General features: G+C 43.3%; 1 protein-coding gene across 4 annotated transcripts; it reads left to right on the top strand.

The window, feature by feature from the left end:
* Positions 1 to 4,408: 4,408 nt before the first annotated feature.
* cog1 (component of oligomeric golgi complex 1) lies at positions 4,409 to 18,982 on the top strand. Of its 4 annotated transcripts, none has more exons than XM_071909871.2 (16): positions 4,409 to 4,746; positions 5,620 to 5,867; positions 6,799 to 6,980; positions 7,153 to 7,329; positions 7,660 to 7,816; positions 8,637 to 8,847; positions 9,070 to 9,451; positions 9,584 to 10,038; positions 12,154 to 12,300; positions 12,730 to 12,891; positions 13,711 to 13,835; positions 15,721 to 15,829; positions 16,390 to 16,499; positions 17,487 to 17,568; positions 17,778 to 17,801; positions 18,767 to 18,902. In XM_071909871.2, exons 1-15 carry the CDS (start codon positions 4,441 to 4,443, stop codon positions 17,784 to 17,786), a joined length of 2,862 nt encoding a protein of 953 aa, XP_071765972.2. In that variant the 5' UTR covers positions 4,409 to 4,440; the 3' UTR covers positions 17,787 to 17,801; positions 18,767 to 18,902. The 4 variants fall into 4 exon arrangements, with proteins under 4 accessions (XP_071765972.2, XP_071765971.2, XP_071765969.2 ...); XM_071909870.2 differs by having other exon boundaries at positions 18,764 to 18,901; XM_071909868.2 differs by lacking the exon at positions 17,778 to 17,801 and having other exon boundaries at positions 18,767 to 18,982.

Genomic DNA, 18,982 nt, shown 5'->3' with positions numbered 1-18,982 from the left:
TTCCGGGATTTGTAGTTCATTATCTATATATTTGTCTATCAATATATATGCTTTATTTCCATTGGCCTACATGTGCTATTTTGACATAACTGAAGAAAAATCAAAATCATGGAAAGTCAAAACAAAAACCAAAAAAAACTATTGTTTCATACTTGTCCTTCATAGCCAATTATCAGTCTTCATCATAGTGAATAATAATAATAGTAATAATTTTGGAATTAATTTTTTTTTTTTTTTTTTTTTTTTTTTACAGAAAATAAGTGGCATATTTAAAGCAAAAGTCTCTCAGTGAAAAAACAGCCACATTTAGAATAAATATTGATTATATTGTTAGTAATAGAGGTAAAGAAAATGTATAACATATATTTACTAATTCCATTACACTGTCACTGCTTTAGGCTCCAGGTTACCCATAACTGCATAAATAAAGGTGTGTTTGAAATGTGCAAAGACACTGTAACAGTAGTGTGCAAATAAATGTATTCAAATGATATGATTCAGTTGTTCATTTCTGTAAAGTGGATAGGAAGATGACAGGAGTTCAGAAGTGGACTGCAGATTTCTTGTAGCCAAGAAAAGAAGCCACGCTTCTTCTTCTTTGGTTTTGTTGGCAGGCTGTCTTTGGCACTGGAACTCTGAGGTCCTGTAGGTTCGACCAGCTGGATGGGTGGAAGTGTCTTTTCCAGGGTCAGAAAGGACAGATCCTTGGTGTCCTTGGTCTCATGCAACAAACTGCTAGACACCTTGATGTGAACAACAGCCTCACACACATGGAGAAGAGAGGATGAATGTGAAGCTTCAGCCTCCTGCATGGGTGGAGGGAGGTCAGCCCGGTTGTTCTTGGCCTCATGGACTGCGCTTGATACACTGATATCCTGCTGGTTCAGGATGGCTGCTGCCTTGTTGTCTGCTGCCTTCATGGTTTCAACCTCCTGGATCAAGCATGGTGGAGCCTTGACCTGAACCTGGATGGCTGGAGCCTCTGACTCCTGAAGCAGGTTGGTTGATCCTTCCTTAAGCAGGTGAATCAGGGTGTATTCAGCAGGAGAGACGGGGAGAACCTCCTCTGAGGTGGAGTTATTGTCAGGTCCAGCAGAGAGCACAGTGACTTCTGTTCCATCACAACATTCAGGTTGATGCAGGATGGTGACAGAGCTTTCAGCAGCGGCCTCAATCTGTGCACAAGGCCTGAATGTTTCCGTATTGATGATGAAAGGACATTCGTCTTTCTCCTTCTCCAAGTCCTGGAGGAACAGCATCAGTTCAGAATCAGCTCTGACAATTGGCTCCCATTCATCAAGATGATCTTGAGCAGGGGCATGGTGTGCAGCGCAGGCAGCCATAAATGTAGAACTCACTGATGAGGAATCATTCATGTGCTTTTCACCAAGTTCCTCCTCCTCCAGGAGGACTGAGAGGAACTGCATCAGGTGAGAATCAGTGCTGACAACAGGTTCCCACTTGTCAAGATGGTCCAGAGTCGACCCATGCTGTGAGGAGCGGTCAAGCACAAATCTAGAGAGATGTGATGAAGCGTAGAGGAGCTCCTCACCAAATCCCTCCTTCTCCAAGTCAAAGTGGGATTTGACCAGTGGCTCCCACTCATCCAGGCAGCCCAGAGTGGATCCACAGGGTGAGCAGCAGTCAGCCACAAATCCAGATGTGTCACATGGGGGAGCGTAGAGGTATCTCTTTCCAACTGCCTCCAGGTGGTAGTCATCGTCAAAACCATTGGGGGAGTGCTGAAGCTGACTCAATCTCTCAATGAGTTTGAAGTCATCAGTCACTGGAGCCTCAACAAGGCGGAGCAGGTTAGACTGAGCTTCAACATGCTGAGCTGGGTGGATGGATGCTCCAGCATTACCTAACGCTGACTCTTCAGTCATGAGAGGAAACTCTTTCTCTGTGGGAGGAAGGTCTCCTTTGTCCATATCCAAGAGAAGTTTGCATGCTGATGAAGCTGTGCTGACTATTGGCTCCCATATATTAGGTGACAGGTCAGAGTCGAGCTCAGTAGGAACTCCAGAGAAACTAGAGGCTTCAGCATAAAGGTACCGCTCCTTCTTCAGGACTTTCGCAAACATGTAGTTGATGTTGTCATGGCGATCGTCATTAAGGGCATTGAGTCGAGTGACCATTTGCATTGATGCTGAAAGAAATGCAATGGCAACATCTTAATGAAACAAATAACCATGAGGCCACATGATGTAGCTTCATTCAAGGTCAACATGCTTCATCATAGCTTCATCTTATGCCTTTCATCATAGTTTTGTTTCAACAACAAATCCAACTGTCAATTTACAATGTAAATCAAAGTAAGTAAAGGGAGTAAAGGAAGTACTAGACACAAATGTAAATCTTTCAACACAAATAGTCTATCCTGAATGTCTGTCTCTTGTTTGTCTGTTCAGCAAAATCCTCTGTACTAATCTTTTTATGTTAAATAATAAAATTAAAAACACATGTGGCTTACCAGGATGGAAATCACTCTCCATATTTGCCTTTCTGAACAGCGGATATTGTTGTTGATGTTTCTCCAAATGAATGCAACGTGAGTTTTCTGTCTCAGTGTGCAGGTGAACACCGATCAGAGATGAAACTGAGAGTCTGAGTCTGTGTTCAGGTCAGTCTTTATGACACTGACATTCTAAATTCTATGAACTCTGCTGCATTCTGTTTACATATGGTTTGTATATGGTTTATAACCTAGACAAGATTAAAAAACACATAATTGATTTTTTAAATTTGTATTTAGATACCCTTTTTTATGCAGGAAACATCTTTGACTATTTAATTGCTAATTTCTATTGCATTTCACTGTTTTAAGCCACAAGTTAGCTCACTCTAATCTTACCTGCTATCATATCTGAGGGGATACTTTAGGAAAATAATTTGATTTTGCTGAAGTTATTCATCTTCAAGTCAGCTCTTCAGGCTTGGAATTTCTCTTTTCCAGAACAACCTGTGCATCAATGCATTGCCATGCAGTTAATAGAAACCTGGGTGGTATTGTAAGCACACAATATTACTGTGTAGGTACCTGATGAAAACCTCCCTGATACATAATGTACTTACAACAGTGTAACAACACAGTGTAACTTCAAAGTGTACAAACATAATATACTAAACTAAATACTTACAAAAGAGTTCAGCACCTGACACAAGTAGTGCCGAGTTATGTGACATTTCCCACTCTTTTCTTTACTGAATTAATGTTATGTTGTGCCTCACTGAGCACTAACGTGATAGGTTATAATATATGACGTGACATTTGACTATTTGCCAACAGAAAATTAAGTAAATTGGACCCAGTGCTTCAATTCAATTTTGTTTCCCAAATTCTTCTGGTATGTTCAAGTTGTGATCAAATTTTTGGCAGGAGCCAACTGGTTGCCAAAAGCTATTAATGGTTACATCACCAGATATCTGTTTTGAAAGGAAGGTGATTCTTCAGTTTGAGTTTTGTTTTCTTTGGATAATTAAAAAATAAGAATGATCCTGATGGGGTTTTGTGCTCCTAGCTCACTGCAGAAGGCTGTCTCATTCACACAGGACGACTGCTACATGTAGACAGTAAATATTGAAATCCAGACCCTGTGTTTTGTGGGTTATTATTTAGAAGGTGATTTGAACGTGTCATTAACACTAACATTAATGTCTACCATAAAACAATATATGTGGACGATAAATTGTTCCACAATGAGGCATCCACCATTTGAAAAAGTGACACCTATTCTTACAAAATGATTGATTGCACAAAATAAAAATAAAATTGGTACTTTATAAGGATGGAAGGTAACTTCAGTGCACTGTTGACAAAATGATTCCACTCTTACAGGCTGCACCCAAGTCACATTGGAGGCTATTACCTTGTTAAGAATCATTTACTTTGCAGTTTATTTTGATGGCATTTCTATTCTATTGTATGTTTCTTTAAACATTGTTTATATATCAGTAACTTATTTTGTCTGCTGTGCCTTTTCATTTTATTGTGTATTGTGAAATATTTTATAGTGATTTTTTTATTTATTGGTCCTATATTTTCATAGTTTAAATTTGTTACCATGCTGACCATTCTAGGGGGTTTCGAGTCTGATGTCCGTAATACAAATATTGGCCATGGATGTTTTTTTTTATTGTTACAACTATGTTCGAGCATACTTGGTCCATTATGAATTTTAATAACCATTTTAAGGATTCTCTTGCTTACCTACTCTACTCCTAAAAGGCTTTAAACCGCCACTGGCGTTTTGGAACTATTTGATTGGCTGCAGTCCGCAACCTGGGCGGAAGTGCTGCCTGACAGACAGATGTCAGGACCAATAGGTACCTCATACTCCCATGTCGTCACACTTTTGCTTACGTGGAAGCAGGAAGCGTAATTCCCCGGTCTTCCGGGTTGTAGTTCTCCTGTAGCAGCTCACTTGTTTTGGAGGTGCGATGGCCGTGGATCCGGCGCAGTCTCTCCGGGTTTCGGAGATCAAGGACCCGGCGGTCCTCTTCGAGCGCTACAACACCGAGGAGATCCGCCGAATCGAGCGCAAAGTCCGCGGAGAGATCGAGCAGAAGAAGGAGGAGCTGAGGCAGATGGTGGGGGAGCGGTACCGGGATCTGATCGACGCCGCCGACACCATCGGAGAGATGAGGCAGTGCTCGGAGAGCGTGGTCCAGTCCATCCAGGACATGCACCAGTACTGCCACAAGTTGAAACAAGGCAAAACAAGTGCCGCCAGCAGCAAGCAAGAGGTAAACGGATAGCCTAACTAGCTATGTTGTAGCGTTAAAACCCCACCAAACCCCAATGCGTTCCGTCTCCTCTCCTCCAAAACTGCCATTTAAAAATCTGCCAATTCAATGTTGCTTTGCGTATCGGCTAATGTACACACAGGGTATGACATGACTTAAGACGTGTTACGAGTCAATAGGTTCCACTCTTCCATTCGGCATGCAAACAATACACCAAGCAGCACATATTTCAATAAAATCTCAACTTTTAGAATTGGTTCGCCTGCTGTTTCCACAATCATCTTCCACCAAAACATACCGTGGAGATCCGTCGCGAGCAGGACGAACCAGTTCTTAAATTTGAGATTATATTGAAATTAAGTGCTGCTTGATGGATCACTGGCATGCCGAATTTACCAGAAGACACTAATGATTCATGAACTGTCTGAACTCATGTTCTGCCAGGTATATACGTTTGCTGATAAGCTAGAAAACACTAAATTGTCATATATTAGAATGTAGTTTGGCATGAATCGGGGCTGAGCCACTATCCACCTGCTAAGCTCTGCACTCTCACTTATATGGCCTCAAACTGATTTGAAAGTGCACTAAGTTGTCAGCAGTGTGTGCTTGTGTGTTTGTGTGTTACATTTTTCTTGTGAGTGATGGTACTATGCACCTATGTACACTCTTCTAATAATTTAGCTTTAGAAACATCCAGTCATTTGATGTAAGTTTCAATAATGCATCACTTTGCATCTGTACATTTTAATGTCTTTATATCCCTGTTTGCCTTTCTCTCTTTAAATAACCCCAACACACACATACACACACTGTCTCAAATCTCAACGTAGGCTACTATGTGTAAAGATGCCATGTGTCATCCTGCTGCAGAGCCAATGGCAGTGGCAGGAGAAGTTCTACACCATGGCCTCTCAGATCAAGCTGCTCCTGGAGATCCCCGAGCGTATCTGGAGTGCCATGGAGGCGTCCCAGTACCTCCAGGCCACCCAGCTCTACCTGCTGTGCTGCCACCTGCACAGTCTGCTGCAGCTGGAGGCCGCCACCGGGGGGCACTACAGCCCCGTCCTGGCCCGCTTCCCCATCCTGGTCCGGCAGGTGGCCACCACCGGACACTTCAGGTACAGGAGATAAATTGAATTAAACGAAATGATTACTGTCTATGGCACAAAATGGCTACAGATAGGCGCTATGGTACTGTATGTCTTGTGCTTTTTTTCTTTGCACTGAATGTGAGGCCCTGTACCATGTGTCTGTATGTAGGCTACTTGTGTTGCTACATGTCTCTGCACCACTATCACCAAGCCAAATTGCCCTACACATGTTGTGCTTTGCGGTTAGTGATTCTGATGAAGAAATCCAGGGCACAGAATTGGGGGGATGAGTGATTAACTGGGCTCTTCAGTGTGTGCGTGTGTGTGTGTGTGTGGTCCCCTTTACCTCTGGCATTATCATGCATCTCATATCTGGATTGTGTCTAGATCTGATTTAGCTGGATTACATTACACCTAGCATTAAAATGCAATTACAGTATACACTTCCATGAGTGATTTGGATGATTAGATCTTTAATGCCTCTTGGGTGAATTTACATCTGAATGTAATGTGTTTTTGCGCCATCCAATTATAATCCAGTTACCCAGGTGGAAATGGGGTCATGTGATTTTGAGGCTCAATAATGTCAGAATAACCTACCTGTTCTGTCTTTAGGGGCAAGAAACTGCATCTACTTTGTTTTCATTCAATAATCCACTTGGCCAGTCTGCCAAAATATGAGTCAGCACTTCACACTACCTATTTGGTGTTAGTTGATGTGGTATAGATTTTCAGTCTAGGGCTGTGGTTCTCAATTGTGTGCCATCGTGACCCAAGGGTCTACAGGTTTTCATTCCAACCAAACACTACAGCAGCTGATGAGCACCTTCAACCAGAGTCGAGGAACTAATCAGTCAAATCAGCTGCTGTAATGTTTGGTTGGAATGAAAACCTGAAAACCATGTGGGTCAAAGTGTCAATAGAAGTCAGTTAGTCAGTCCTCCTATCCTCTTTCCAGGTCAACCATTCTCCTGGACAGCAGGTCTCTGCTGCGGGGGCGGGCAGTGTCAGACCAGGCTATCGCAGAGGCCTTAGTGTCCACCATGCTGCTGGAGGACAGCTCACCACGTCAGGCCCTGGCTGACTTCCTATTGGCCAGGAAGGCATCCATCCATCAGCTGCTCAACCAGCCACAGCACGGTACTCTATGATCTACACAAAAGTTGTTTAACGGTTGATAAATTAATGCTTTCTTAAACATTTGGGTTCGAATTTGGCCTGGGAGGCTTATTGCATATCAAACAAAGCAAAATGCCCCAAGATAATCTTTAGAAATGTGTAATGATCTAGAAATATCTTTCCCCTGTCCCAGGCGCTGGGATCAAGGCCCAGGTATGCAGCCTGGTGGAGCTGCTGGTGACGACCCTGTTCCAGGCCTATGCCGTCTTCTACATGCCCCCAGAGGGAAGCCCCAGGCTGGGAGAGGGGGCCCTGAGCTGTGGCATGCTCTTCTCCACTCTGGAGAATGTCACCTCCAGCACACCCACAGGTAAACAGCTGTGACGTCCTGGAAGTCAGACTGCTGGAGGTATCGATGTGTAGGACTAGACCATGGTATGGAGTTGTAGGACTGGACCATGGCCTGGAGGTATGGAGGTGTAGGATTGGACCATGGTCTCGCGGTATGAAGGTCTAGGACTGGACCATGGTCCGAAGGTGTGGAGGTGTAGGACTTTCAGAAAAAAGAAGCCCCAGTGGGTTCGAATTTGAACTCTGACAGATTTGCGCCACTGGATCGCAGGTTTACTAGATTAGGAAATTGAGGAATTGTTTCTAATGCACTGACATAATCTTTCCTCTCACGATAATGTCTCCTCAGGTAAAGGCAGGAGGGTGCTGCAGGAAGAGATGAGTACAGGAAGCTGGTTCAAGTACCTGCCTTCCTCCATCTCTGAGTTCCAGCCCGCCCTTCGCACCCTGGCTCAGCCAATCCAAAGAGAGCAGCTACGGGACACACTGCAGCAGTGGATTGATACGTAAGTTCCAGCCAAAAATGACACGTGAATCTCGAGTAAAAAAAAAAAAAAAAGAAGACAGGAGTACAAAAACAAACCGATAGACCGGCATCAGTAATGACAAATGACGAGGAACAGACAATTAAAAGTGCTCCCTAGATGCATTCCTCCCCTTGCACCGCTCCGTTAGCTCTTGTTTGTGCTAAAGAATACCTGTGAAGCGAGGCTGGGATTGCCTATAGAGGCAAACGGGTAACGACAAGAAAACGTCCCACATGTAGGTGATGAGATTCAGTGTCACCTCAGTTGAAAAGGGCAGAAATAGTTTGTCTTTTCAGCCATGGATATGTCAGCAAACAATCTGAGGAGATTGAGATATGCTGCACAAAAAACACCTAGTCTCCAATCTCCAATCCAACAAAGGCACGGGATACAGTCAGGTGTTGAATTTATCCAGACCAAGAGAAAGTTAACGGTGACATGACTTTTTCCACGTACGTTTAAAGCTACACTAGGCAACTTTGTACGTTGGTGGCCCCAAATGGCAACGAGAAGGTACTGTTTGAATTTTGACTAACAAAGTCAATACCTAGAAATAGGGTGAATCTACAGTGTCTCAATTAGTAGGGGTGATACAGTCCCACTTTGTGATTTGGCTAATAAGACAGCTGGATTTCTACATAAAAACCTTGCCTAGTGCAGCTTTAATCCATTGGATGTTGTTTGATGTTTCCCCCATGGCTTATAACTGTTACTCCTCCAATTTCATATATTCCAACACTACTGTAGTTTCTGTCAAACTGCTCCGTTAGCAAACTCTCCCTTCCCCTTCTGCTGCCAGCTGTAAGGAGGACATCTGCCGTGGCGTTGGCAGCCTGCTGGTCTATGTGAAGAGCCTGAAGGGGCTGGCAGCCATCAGAGATGCCGTCTGGGACCTGCTGTCCACCGAGTCCATCAGTCAACACTGGAGCACTGTCTGCCAACGCCTGCTAGAGCGCCCCCTGGCCGTCTGGGATGACTTCCTGCAGCAGCTCTTCCTTAAGCGCCTGCAGGTAACTCGATTTCTCTCAAGACAGATGAGACCATGGAGGAGACGATTGGCAGCATCTATCTCCCACCGGTGGTATTGTTAGCGCTAGTATTTCTCAAAATTAAGACCGTGTTTCCCATAAACCCTGTTTGTTCCTTTTCCTTGTTAGGTGACGCTGTGGTCCCTTCCCCGTTTTCATTATTTCATTGACATTTCCCATCTCTCCTCCTTCTCGTTGCCCCAGGCCATTACCCAGGAAGAAACGGGGGCTATCTCGGCGAGCTCCACCCAGCTCCTCACTTCGGCCCTGAGGGATCTGGAGGCCCAGACCGTCCACCCGTCCCCGCCGCCCTCGTCCAGTGCCAAGCCCGGCCCCGGCACGAGCCGCGGGGCCCAGTACGAGGTGGACGTGGCCTCCTTCCTTTGGTCGGAGGCTCCAGGGGACCTGCTGAGTGATGCGGGCTGGGTAAGCGTGACCCAGCGGGGGCAGCAGCAGCAGCGGAGCGGCCTGGCCATGAAGACCCAGGCCCTGACTCCCTGCGTTCAGAACTTCTGCTCCTCCATGGATGCCAAGCTGAAGGCCAGGCTGGATGACCTGCAGCACTACCTTCCCTCCCAGGACAAAGGTAGGGACGGTTCAGTCATAAAATACTTGGCGCACTAGTCACTTGTCATTAAAGACTGTTCCAATGTGTATTATCTGTCTTTTAGTGATCAGAAATGCCCACCTTTGTCCTTTGTCCATCTCATCTTGGTAGGGTCTGACTCCACGCCAGTCCCAGTCTCAACCTCTGGACCCACCGAGGGCTCCTCAACATCCTCGTTCGACCGCTTCACGGACTCTGCGGCGGTGGAAGAGGCCTTACGGGAAGGCTGCCTCGCCTGCGTTCGTCACATCCTGTCCTCCGTCCGTTCCGAACTGGCCATGGCCTCGCCCGACCCCAGCCACGCCCGCCTCAGCTCGGTCCTTTTCATGGCCAGGCTGTGCCAGTCCATGGGCGAGCTCTGCCCCAGCCTAAAGCATTGTATCCTGGGGAAACAGAGCAGGGCAGAGGTCATCACCAAAGGGACTCCCAGGCAGGGCAGGAAACTGGGCAAAGCCAGGGCAGCCGTGGAGGTCAGCCCCGCCCAGGCCAAGTGGGCGGGTCTGAAGGACGAGCTCCTCGCCTGTAGCATGGAGGCCTACCGCATCTGGAGCTCCGCCCTCTCTAAAGTCAGAGACTGCACATGTGATTTTTTGCTTATTTTATTTGCTGCATGTAGTATGGAGTTTATTTTGAACAGTCTAGAATCTTGTTTGGCAGAGACAAAGACAGTAAAAGGATTGCAGGGTAATAATATCTTTGTCGTGCTCACAGAACTTGAATGGATAAAACAGTCCTTCCACTGTTTGTTATGGTAGTTTAGCTAGTACAGCATAAAATGGCGATTAGGGAATTTTAAGGGTTAGTTGCTATGGTGACATTAAAGTCCGGGCATTAAGGCCGTAAAGTCTGTCACATTTGCTTGAGAACTGTGCAGATGTGTCTGTTGCACAAGTGCTTAGCAAACTGTCAAAACTCAACTGAAAGCTGATGTTAGCGACAAGTTTAACATAACATTATCAAAGATTGTACTTCTCTCGCTAGCTCTTCTAGTCAACATTAGCATATAAGCAATCCATGGACTTGCTGTAAGTTGGAAGTTAGCCCAACAGTACACATAAAAATGGCTGATGCTCCAGCCATTCAGGAACGTTGATTTGAATGGGAATGACCGTTTTACCCATTCCAGATCTGTGGTTCTGCTCCTTGCTCCAGACGGTTTTTAGCTAATATCAAATTAGAGACGCAGGTGATTAGTATGGTAAGCACAATGAATGAGCAATGCACTCTAAACAGATAGAGATAGAGATTATATCCAGAGTTGATTTACAATATGCGTTTTTCTGTTAATCAATTTCTTGAAAGATTTGGGTTGGTGTTTTGTTTTAAATTTGCAGAGAGAAGATAATAGTAAATCACCGAGTGAGTCGTCCCTTAAACTGAGGGGAATCCAAATATTTAACAAACATCACTTCTTAAATTAAGAGGAGTGTGTGCTAACAACAAGCTAGCAGGCTAGTAGAAGAGTATAGAATGAGAGTCTATGGAGCCAAGGCATGAAGAGGCAGAGGTGCGTTCAGTTTAGTTGGCTGTAAAAAAATAAAATAGACGGACTGCTGTATTTGACACGCAGGTCAGGACTCAAATTCATTATTATTTTTGGACATTTGCCTGAAATTTGAATATTGAAACTTGTTCTGACAGTCTTAAAGGATAACGCTGGTGTTTTTTAATGCATTTCTCACCGTCAACAAATCCTATGAAAATAACAAAATCAGCAATGATTTTGTTTTGCCAACAAGTCTCGTCCATGTAGCCGGTGTTCAATGCAGCCATGTCCCAGCTGCCATAGAACTCCATTGTATTAAAAAAACGATGAAAAACACGTCACAGAGCCATGCCGTTGCTCTGGGCAGCATATTTCATCATCGCGATGCACCGGGCCGGCCGACTTTTCCTCAAACAACTTAATAAGCTGACCATAAACACATTTGCGATCTCAGGAAAGTAGTTCTGTAGCACCGAAAATAGTCCCCAGCGTAATGAAGAATTTGTTCCCATTTGAATTTGATTTGACAATGACTACAGTAGCCTGACTTTTCATGGTAACAGTTAGTGATTTTTAAAATTGAAACTATGTCTTTGTGAGCTGTATTTAAAGGTTTTTAGCTTGAAATGCATTAAAAAACACCAGCGTTATCCTTTAAAGTCGAGATGAAACGGCATTTCGAGAGTATCTAACTTCCGTATCGTGACGTATTTCCGAGTGAAACAGGAAAGACAGGCGGGACATAACGTTGGGAGGAATTTGATTTGAACGTTGAAAAGTGGGTGTGTCATAACACCCGAAGACACACCGAAGTACCATGCTGTTGCTAGCTAGCTAACTAATGAATCTTAGCCTCTTAGCTCTGTGCGCTAAAAGTTGAAGATTGATTGATGGGTGGATGTCATGATATTATTGGTTGAAATTAGTTACGGGCATGCTTACGTAAGCACACGGCATATTTTGTTTTACAGGAAGAAAACATGATTGAATTTTGATATAAGAATACAATGAAATTGATTTTTGGTATTTTTTTTGGCATATATTGTTAAATAGGTGCACAGTATGACCGGGGATGTGATCTAAAAGGGTTAAAAAGGCATTTTTCATTTCATCTCGTCTTTAACAACAGCTGGGTAAAATGTGTTCAGTCTCGGAACTTGGCTAGAAATCCTATTTACTGGTTGTGTTTTGACAGGTGTTGCTGGATAAGTTCGCCACAGCGCTTCTTGCTGAGTCTGCCGGTGCCATCCTAACAACAGCCACGAACTGGGAGGATCTAGAGATCCAAGAAGAGGCCGAGTCGGGCAGCAGCGTCACCTCCAAAATCAGACTTCCTGTCCAGGTCAGCGACTTGACATGTTCTCTCTGTTGGTAGATGTTCAAACCAGAGGTGGGACCAAGTCAACTTTGCTCGAGTCCCAAGTCAGTCTCCAGTCTTGAGGCACAAGTCTCAAGTCTAAATGTAGATTACCAAATCAAGTCCAAGTCATTAATGTCAAGTCTCAAGTCTAAATGTAGAACAGCAAGTCAGAACAAATCAAGAGTCCAGTATCAATTGAATATCTTAAAGAAAACTAAATATCTAGGACTTTTCAATGCAATATGGTTTTAATAGGATAAAAAATTGGTAAGAGCATCATGAGTTTGATTTCTATAATCAGTTTCAACTTCAATAAATTCAATCATTCCATACAAATTCAGAAAACAGAATTTCAATTCAGTTGTCGAAGCGTTGAAGCGTCTGATCCTGAAACCCGTGTGTCTCCTCCAGCCGTCTTGGTTCGTCCAGTCGCTGTTGTTCCAGTTGTGTCTGGAGGTGAACAGGGTGGGGGGCCACGCTCTGCCCCGGCCCACCCTGCAGGAGCTGCTGCAGGCCTGTCTGGACCAGGCCCTGCACCACTACCACAGCCTCACACAGCAGACCCAGAGCAAGGTAACTGCTCCTCACACACGCACACAGTCCGGACAGGAGAAATTTCACATGCTACATACACCCTTCCAAGTATTCTGTTAGAAAATCAGAAGGCAGTAAGGTTACCAACATAATTTATTTTCATTTAAGATTTATATTTAAGATGCTCATTTTGTTATATGGGACAGTAAAAATCGTACTTACCTTTACAGTCACAATTAAACCGCATTTTAAGAGCATCTTACTTTCTTAATTTGCTGCATTTCCTGGTGAAACAGGATGTTAGGGCGGCACATAATGCAGAGAGGGATCATTCATAAGTGCAAACCAATGGGAGATCAGTTATGGAGAGAAAGGCAGTTTTATATGATTGGAGGGGTGGGACTATTCAAATACCTGTGATGTTTTATTGGTTGGATTGTGTATGTACGCCTCCTCCTGGTACACAATGACGTCACCACTAAAGATTTTCTGTTTTCCAGGAAGTAAAAGTAATGAGATTTTGATAAAAAAATACAAGATTTTTTTTTTGGGGCATAAATTGTCAAATAGGTGTATTGTATGATAGAATGAGCTAAAAAGGTGAAAAGGTCATTTTTCATTTCAGTGTGACTTTAATACAGTTTAAAGTCAATTTTTAGTGTAACCCACCCTCAATGTTTTGCATTGATGAGCAGTTTGCATGAGAAATTTTGAGTCTTTGGGATGTCTTATCATTTCTTAAACTCTTTCTTTCTCATCACCCACCTCTCTGCTTTGTCTTTCTTTTCTTTTCTTTCCTTTTTCCTCCCGCTCTCTCTCTCTGTCTCCCCCCCCAACCCCCCCCCCCCCCCCCCCAAGGAGTGTGTATTCCCTATGACCCAGAACAGGGCCTTGCAGTTGATGTTTGACATTCGCTGTCTCAGCGCCACACTGGGCACCAGACCAGAAGAGGGCAAGAGCTCCCGATCCCACCAAGACCCCAGGTACCCCCCCCCCCCACACACACACACACACACACACAAACACACACACAACCCCAATACTGCTGAGGACATTTGATTGGCTGAAGCCCCATTTAGACACAGGATTATAATTATAGGGGTAACACTGGTACTAAAGTCTCAGCCATGCTCCTCTGTTATTTTCCTTATCATTCTGGATGGTTCTCAGCCATACAGACAGAGGTGAATAGTATGGTCAGATGTTCCCAGATGCAAAGGTTGCTTCACACAGCCATTCAGTAGCATGGAGCCATTTGCTAGGTACCTAGCGTTACTGCTAACATTAGCAGTCATCGGTGCAGAGAAAGTGTGTTTCACCCTAACCACCTGTAGGGGAAAGCAAATCACCAGTAGTTTTATTTGTGGCTGAAATGTTTCAGGGTTTCAGGGTTTCAAGTATGGAAAAAGATTTTGACCATTTCCAGGTGTCGATGTGTATGGAAATTATGAGAAAATGGCAAATAAAAGAATGGAAAAAAAATGTTTCACTTGTATATTAACTAGGGGTGTCACGATTTCGATTCTAAATCGAAAATCGATCGAAATGAGCGTTCGATTTCGACCTTCGAAATCACAAGCAGGTTCGCGATTCTCCCAGTATTTGTTTTCTCTCCACCCCTGCCTACTTGCACGCATCTGAAGAAAAAAAAAACAACAACATTTCAATGACGACACAGCGTAGCTGCTAGAGAGCGCCCTATTTCACTACAGCGCCCAAGAGCGCCCGTCATTTTTAAATCGTTTAAAATGTACCAAAAAATCAAGTTATCAAGTTACTTCAAGTTGTCATCGATGTACCGGAACCGGAAAATACTGTATATCTGGTGACACTGAGACGTTTGATTTTCCCCGGGTTTAGTCGTCCTCCACCGGTAACGTTAAATCTAAAAATGGCTTCGCCGGCTAAGCGTCACGTTTTTAAAAACTTCTGGAAGCTGTCAGATTGTGCTGTGAGACAGAACCTGACCCGCCGTATGTAGTGGAAAGTTACAAAGACGTTGTGAGTTGAAGTCTTTTGATCGAAATCACTTGTTCTTGCTCGATAAAACAAGACACAAGATCACCTTCACTAAACAGCGGGACCTACCTGGCTCTCACCGCCTGGGACAGACACTGTTTTCCGGGAGGCAGTGCGCCGAAGAGTCGGTAGGAGGACTGACCGGGTTGCAGCGACTATCCATATAAGTTTGGCGACTTTTTCCATATTTGTGGAGTTGGCGACTATTATTGTCTGATCTTATTACTGTGTGGGCTGAAAGCGCTGGAGGTTTTGTATGTATTGTGAAAGCTTATCATTAGCCAAGATAGGAAGGATCTGTTTTGTTGTCATACTGTGAATGTTGACAATGAACGCTGAATCGCCTTGCCATGTATTTGGTACCAAATTAAAGGGAAAGTTGTGTTTTTTTAAATGGAAAAACTTTGAAAAAATTTGACCATATGGCCTTAGTGTGGTACATTCCAAAAAAAAATATATGGCAGTTATATCACACTTGATACCATCTTTTTAAAGAAGAATTTAAAAATGTAAATGACAGTTGTCAGGGCATAAAACCAATGATCTGTTGATCTTTACAAATCAAGACTCCATAGTCTAACAATGGCATAGCCGTCAGTGCTGAAAAAAAAATGTTTAAATCGAATCGAATCGTGACCTTAAAATTGAAAGTCAAATCGAATCGTGGATTTGGAGAATCGTGATACCCCTAATATTAACTGGTATATTAATTGGGCAATATACTATATATTAGCGAAACAGTGACGCCAATTTGTGGAGAGCTGGCTTAGTGACCCAATTTCAGGTAGCATTAAGAACATCGCAGATCTTTCTGAAACCTGCATGCACCCTTTGCCTTGTATCTTCCAGGATCCAGCAGGTTTGTGATTGGCTGGAGAGCTACATCGACCCCTTTGACCTGGATGTGTTCACACCGCCGCTCAACGCCAACCTCAACCGCCTATCACAGAGGACCTCGGTACAATTACCATTACCATCAACACTTGCACAAGAAAGTTGTTCAGCATGGAGTCTACAATCTAGATTTATATGTACATAGATGTAGATATATACAGTATGTATGTATGTATATATGTACAACTTGATAAACAGAAACACTTTACCTAAATTAGGGTTCCACCGATTTCTGAAGTTCAATAACAATATTTTTGGATTGAAGCAGCTGATATTTTGTGCACAATGGTTTGTGCAAATATTCAATATCTTTAAATGTAATCAGTTTCATGGCAAAAAAAATCTCCCAAATTCCAAGTTTTCAGGTTTTCCCCCAGAATTGTATTCTTGTCAGGGTGGAAACACCTCTTAAGCAACATTTAGACCATCATGGGACACTAAAACTCTCCACTGAGTATTGATTTGATCAATATCTGTCATATCATAGATGGATGACACTGGCTGATATTTGATTTTTAATAAAAGGCCCTATATTGCCCTGATGTATGGTTCTAACCAATGTGATAATGTTCTAACATTGATAACATTATTCTAGCATATTCCTAATGCTGTAACGTGTTTCAGGTGCTGCTGGGTCTGCTGACTGGCTCGGAGAAGCAGTTTGCCTCGCGCAGCGGCAGTGTAAACTCCCAGGAGCCTTATAACATCCTGCCGCTGGCCAGCAGCCAGATCAGGTCAGTGGGAACTGTGGTTCATAACAAATTAAAGGTGCCATGTGTGTCATTTTAACATCACATAACATAAATCATTGCCACATTCATTTTGAGGCATTAGTGTAATTACCGTAAACAAACCAAGACCATCACTGAGAAGATTGGCAGCCTCTACACTGCATTTTACATTGTGTGTCACTGGGTCAAATTTGGTGGGAAATCTGCTGTATTGCTTTATGGCACAAAACAGGAAGAGGGCGCTGTTCTTCCAGAGCAAACTGAGCTAAAGCTTTCAGAGTTTCTGGCAGTGGCAGATGGTGGAAGGAGTGAAAGGCCGATGGAAAAATCACTTCCATAATTTTTTATCAGGAAGGGGCAGGAAGCAGCAGGGTTTATGGGAAATGTGGTCTTAATTTGGAGTAACACTAACAAAAATGTACTGGTGTCAGAATCTTCCTGAACAAAAGTAAAAGGTAACTCAGTAAAGTTAGTTTATTTTTTTTTACAAAAGAGAACATTGTTACATATGACATTCCCCATGTAATGGAAACAGAGGACAGAGTTCAAACTAGATTATTTTAATTACAACAAATTTTACAAAATAAAGTATATGATGCAGTGCTTATGGAGAGCCTACAAAATTTGTATTGAATGAATTTTATTCATGTCAGGGTGGAAAAGCCTCTGAAACAGCATTTAGACCATCATGGGACACTAAAACTCTCCATTGAAACCCAGGATACTAATAATAAACATACTGATGCATACTTGTGTGGAATCTGATCAAAATTACATTAGAATCAATTCAGGTTAAGGCCTTCCCATAGACAACCAGTGTAGTATTGATCAATTCTACAATAATCAATCAAATCAATCAATCAATCAAACTGCATCATATCCATCATATGAGAGGTGGACGACTGACTGGACCAGATCTGATCAGATTTGGCAAATGGATATGTTGATCTAACCCTAGCATGGCCATTGACTGTGTTTTTTCTTCTCCAGGTTCGGGTTGCTGCCTCTCAGTATGTCGAACCTGCGCAAAGCCAAGTCGGCCACAAGGGGCCCCGACATCACTCGGCCACTGGTGAGTTCCAGAGCAGGGATTTTGCTAGCTAAAGCTGCCGTCTAGCGACGCGGCCACGTTACCCACCACTGGGTCTGACTGACTTCATGTGTAGGCCGTTTAAAGTGTTGCTGTTTGATATACAGTATATTTTTTCATTTCTCTGTTGTGTGCCATTCATTTGTTCCACCCTGGGTAAACACTGTCTGTTACACGCTTTGCCTTCCCAGCGTTTTTGAGCGCGAGAAACCCAGGCAAGTTTATTAGTGGGTTTTTATTTGTGTGTGTGTTAGTTTCTCTATGTAGTATTGTAAGTAGTACCCTGGTTTTGCCATTGGTGCATTTGCAGTGTGATTGTGCAATATTAGTACATGAAATGTTGATTCTTGTGTTTGGCTGGGTGAAAAGCTAAGGAATGCTACTATGCTTAATGCTAACTAATCTCCCTTTGCTGTCTATGGGCTTGTAAACTGAATCAGTATCAGATTGCTTTGTTGCCGTAAGAATTTTCACAGCAGCAGCACAGCAAAATTGACCCTGGGGCAGTCTTGTGGGTTTTAGAGGACCAATCCCATCTTGAGATTCACACTTTATTTCTGAAGTTTGTTGAACTCGTCAAAAATATGTCTCACATGGAGCTCAAATTGGGATTCTTCCAAAATTTGACAAAAGGCGACCATTCTAAACTCAAAGGAATACACCAAGTTTTTGGTCAACTGTCCTGTTAAGTGATGATAACATGGACACAAAAATCATCTGTGTCCTTCCTGGATCATTGGCTCCAGTGCTCCATGCTAACACTTTAGCATACACTATGTTGAGTGATAGTAGGCTCCATGCTAACACTTTAGCATACACTATATAAGAAGACTGATAGTTTAGTAATTAAAATGTTAATGGTTTTTGTTATATGATCATAATGAAAACAAAATTATATTATTAACACAATATGTAACCAGATTTATTTTTGGAACTGCTTCAGGTACACAAAGATTTTATATACACAGTCTCCCATTGCCTTCTACATTCAATTCATATGGAAACAGAAAAAGCGTTAGCATGGAGCAGCGGAGTCAACGGTCTGCCGGGGACACATGGATGATTTTGGTGTCTATGTTCTCATCACATTACGGCTAAGTTGACCAACAGGACAATCTACCACAAGCTCAGTGTATTCCTTCAGGAGCGAACATTTACATTTGATCCTTCCCTCCAGCAGGCGCCTCCAGCCTCCACAGCAGTCCGTGATGAGAGCTTCCGGCCCGGCAGCCTGTTCAGACAGCTAGCCCACCAGGACGAAGAAACAGCGGCTCCCTCTTTATTCAAGTTAAGCTGGCTGTCTGGCATGGCCAAATAATCTCTTTTATCGCTGAGGACTTTTTATTTGCAGAAACTTTGTAAAAAATAATATGTATAAATATAAATTTGACTTATT

This window comes from Centroberyx gerrardi, chromosome 7, assembly GCF_048128805.1.
Source record: "Centroberyx gerrardi isolate f3 chromosome 7, fCenGer3.hap1.cur.20231027, whole genome shotgun sequence".
In the NCBI taxonomy this organism is placed as follows: domain Eukaryota; kingdom Metazoa; phylum Chordata; class Actinopteri; order Beryciformes; family Berycidae; genus Centroberyx; species Centroberyx gerrardi.
This window is presented reverse-complemented; position numbering and strand designations above follow the sequence as displayed.